The 1,281-nt window shown below is 47.5% G+C and overlaps 1 protein-coding gene across 1 annotated transcript; it reads right to left on the bottom strand.

The window, feature by feature from the left end:
- Positions 1–409: 409 nt before the first annotated feature.
- On the bottom strand, positions 410–685 carry PtA15_15A426 (uncharacterized protein; the record flags this gene model as incomplete). The annotated part of the gene is made up of 2 exons (XM_053163630.1): positions 410–465; positions 547–685. 2 exons carry the CDS (start codon positions 683–685, stop codon positions 410–412), a joined length of 195 nt encoding a protein of 64 aa, XP_053027586.1.
- Positions 686–1,281: the final 596 nt, after the last annotated feature.

Here is a 1,281-nt window from a genome sequence, read left to right as displayed (position 1 = left end):
AGGTGCAGGAGAAAAGATGAGGTTTATTTCTTCTGTAAAGCAGATGTTATAAACTATTACAACTGGGGGACAAGTTGTGGGCAGAAGGTGAACATGCATATTCATCTGGAGGGAGGAGAAAGGAGAGAAAGATGTGTGACAGGGAAAGAAATGGAAACCTGGGCAGTTGCAGTTTCAATAATGGAGGACTTCCTGCCAATCTGGAAACCCAGATTTTCCCAGATTTCGCAGGGAAATCTAGGCAGATCTATGATTTGGGACGATTGACCCCAGATTTCCCCGCAAAATCTGGAAAAATCTGAGTTCCCAGATTGACGGAAAGTCCTCCAATGGTATCATATTTGGGCCTCTCTGACTTGAAGGTGGGAAAGCCTCGAGAGGGATTGATGGCATACGTTGCGAGCTGGCACTAGAGTAGCGGGAGACCTTCGGAAGGCCTGTCGAGGCTGTCCTGATCCCTTAGAGCTGTTAGAATAGTCATTGCATTCGATTAGAGAGATAGGGATAGTGCGTGAAATGTTAGTCTGGGTCAGAAAAATGATCGACCAGTTGGATTGAAGGAGGTCCATGACGGCAGTGTCTTGTCCGACAACAGTCGCTTTGGACCCCCAAACCATGTCTCGGCTAGAGCACGTCTTCGGACTCGGTCGAGCTCGCGACCGAGGGGGATTACATTGTTGCCCATATTGCACTTCACTTTTGTTACTAAAGTAACACTGGTTGTTAGAGGAACCTAGAGCCTGAGGACCTAGAAAACCTGATGCGGTAAGAGTCCCGATCTTATGCGATACCAGCGTTCAGCTTCGTGATCAATCCTCCTGGTGCAACATTTTTTGCATTTAAGACTGAAGCCAGTTCAAGGCAATTGTTCTGTAGTTTTCAAACAACGATCCCGCTGCATCAATCATTATCAGACCCGCTGATTATCCTGAAGCACATCTTTTTCTTCTTTAAAGCTTCATCAAGTAGGACTTCACATCCAAATTCTCAAAACCCTTAGGAAGCGCCATATGTCACAGCCAGCCAGTACCTCGCTGCTTGACCAGATTCACGTGACCGCCGAGGAACGTGAATTTGGCTGGAGCGGAAGTCTCAGTGGAGTAAGGGGACTCAGTGAACGGCAGGCGCGGCGCATATTACATTTCGAAAATTCCCTCAGGCAACACCTTGAAGTCGACAGACCCGACATCCAGCCGGAGCGGAGTACGACATCTAGTAATGAATTCGGAAAGGTCCACTCTGTTAGTGTCAACTTACCTGCGTTTCATGTGCATTATTTTC

The sequence above is a fragment of the Puccinia triticina genome, chromosome 15A (assembly GCF_026914185.1).
Source record: "Puccinia triticina chromosome 15A, complete sequence".
Lineage (NCBI taxonomy): Eukaryota > Fungi > Basidiomycota > Pucciniomycetes > Pucciniales > Pucciniaceae > Puccinia > Puccinia triticina.
Note: the sequence above shows the minus strand (reverse complement) of the source record. Positions and strands in the feature narration are given on the sequence as shown.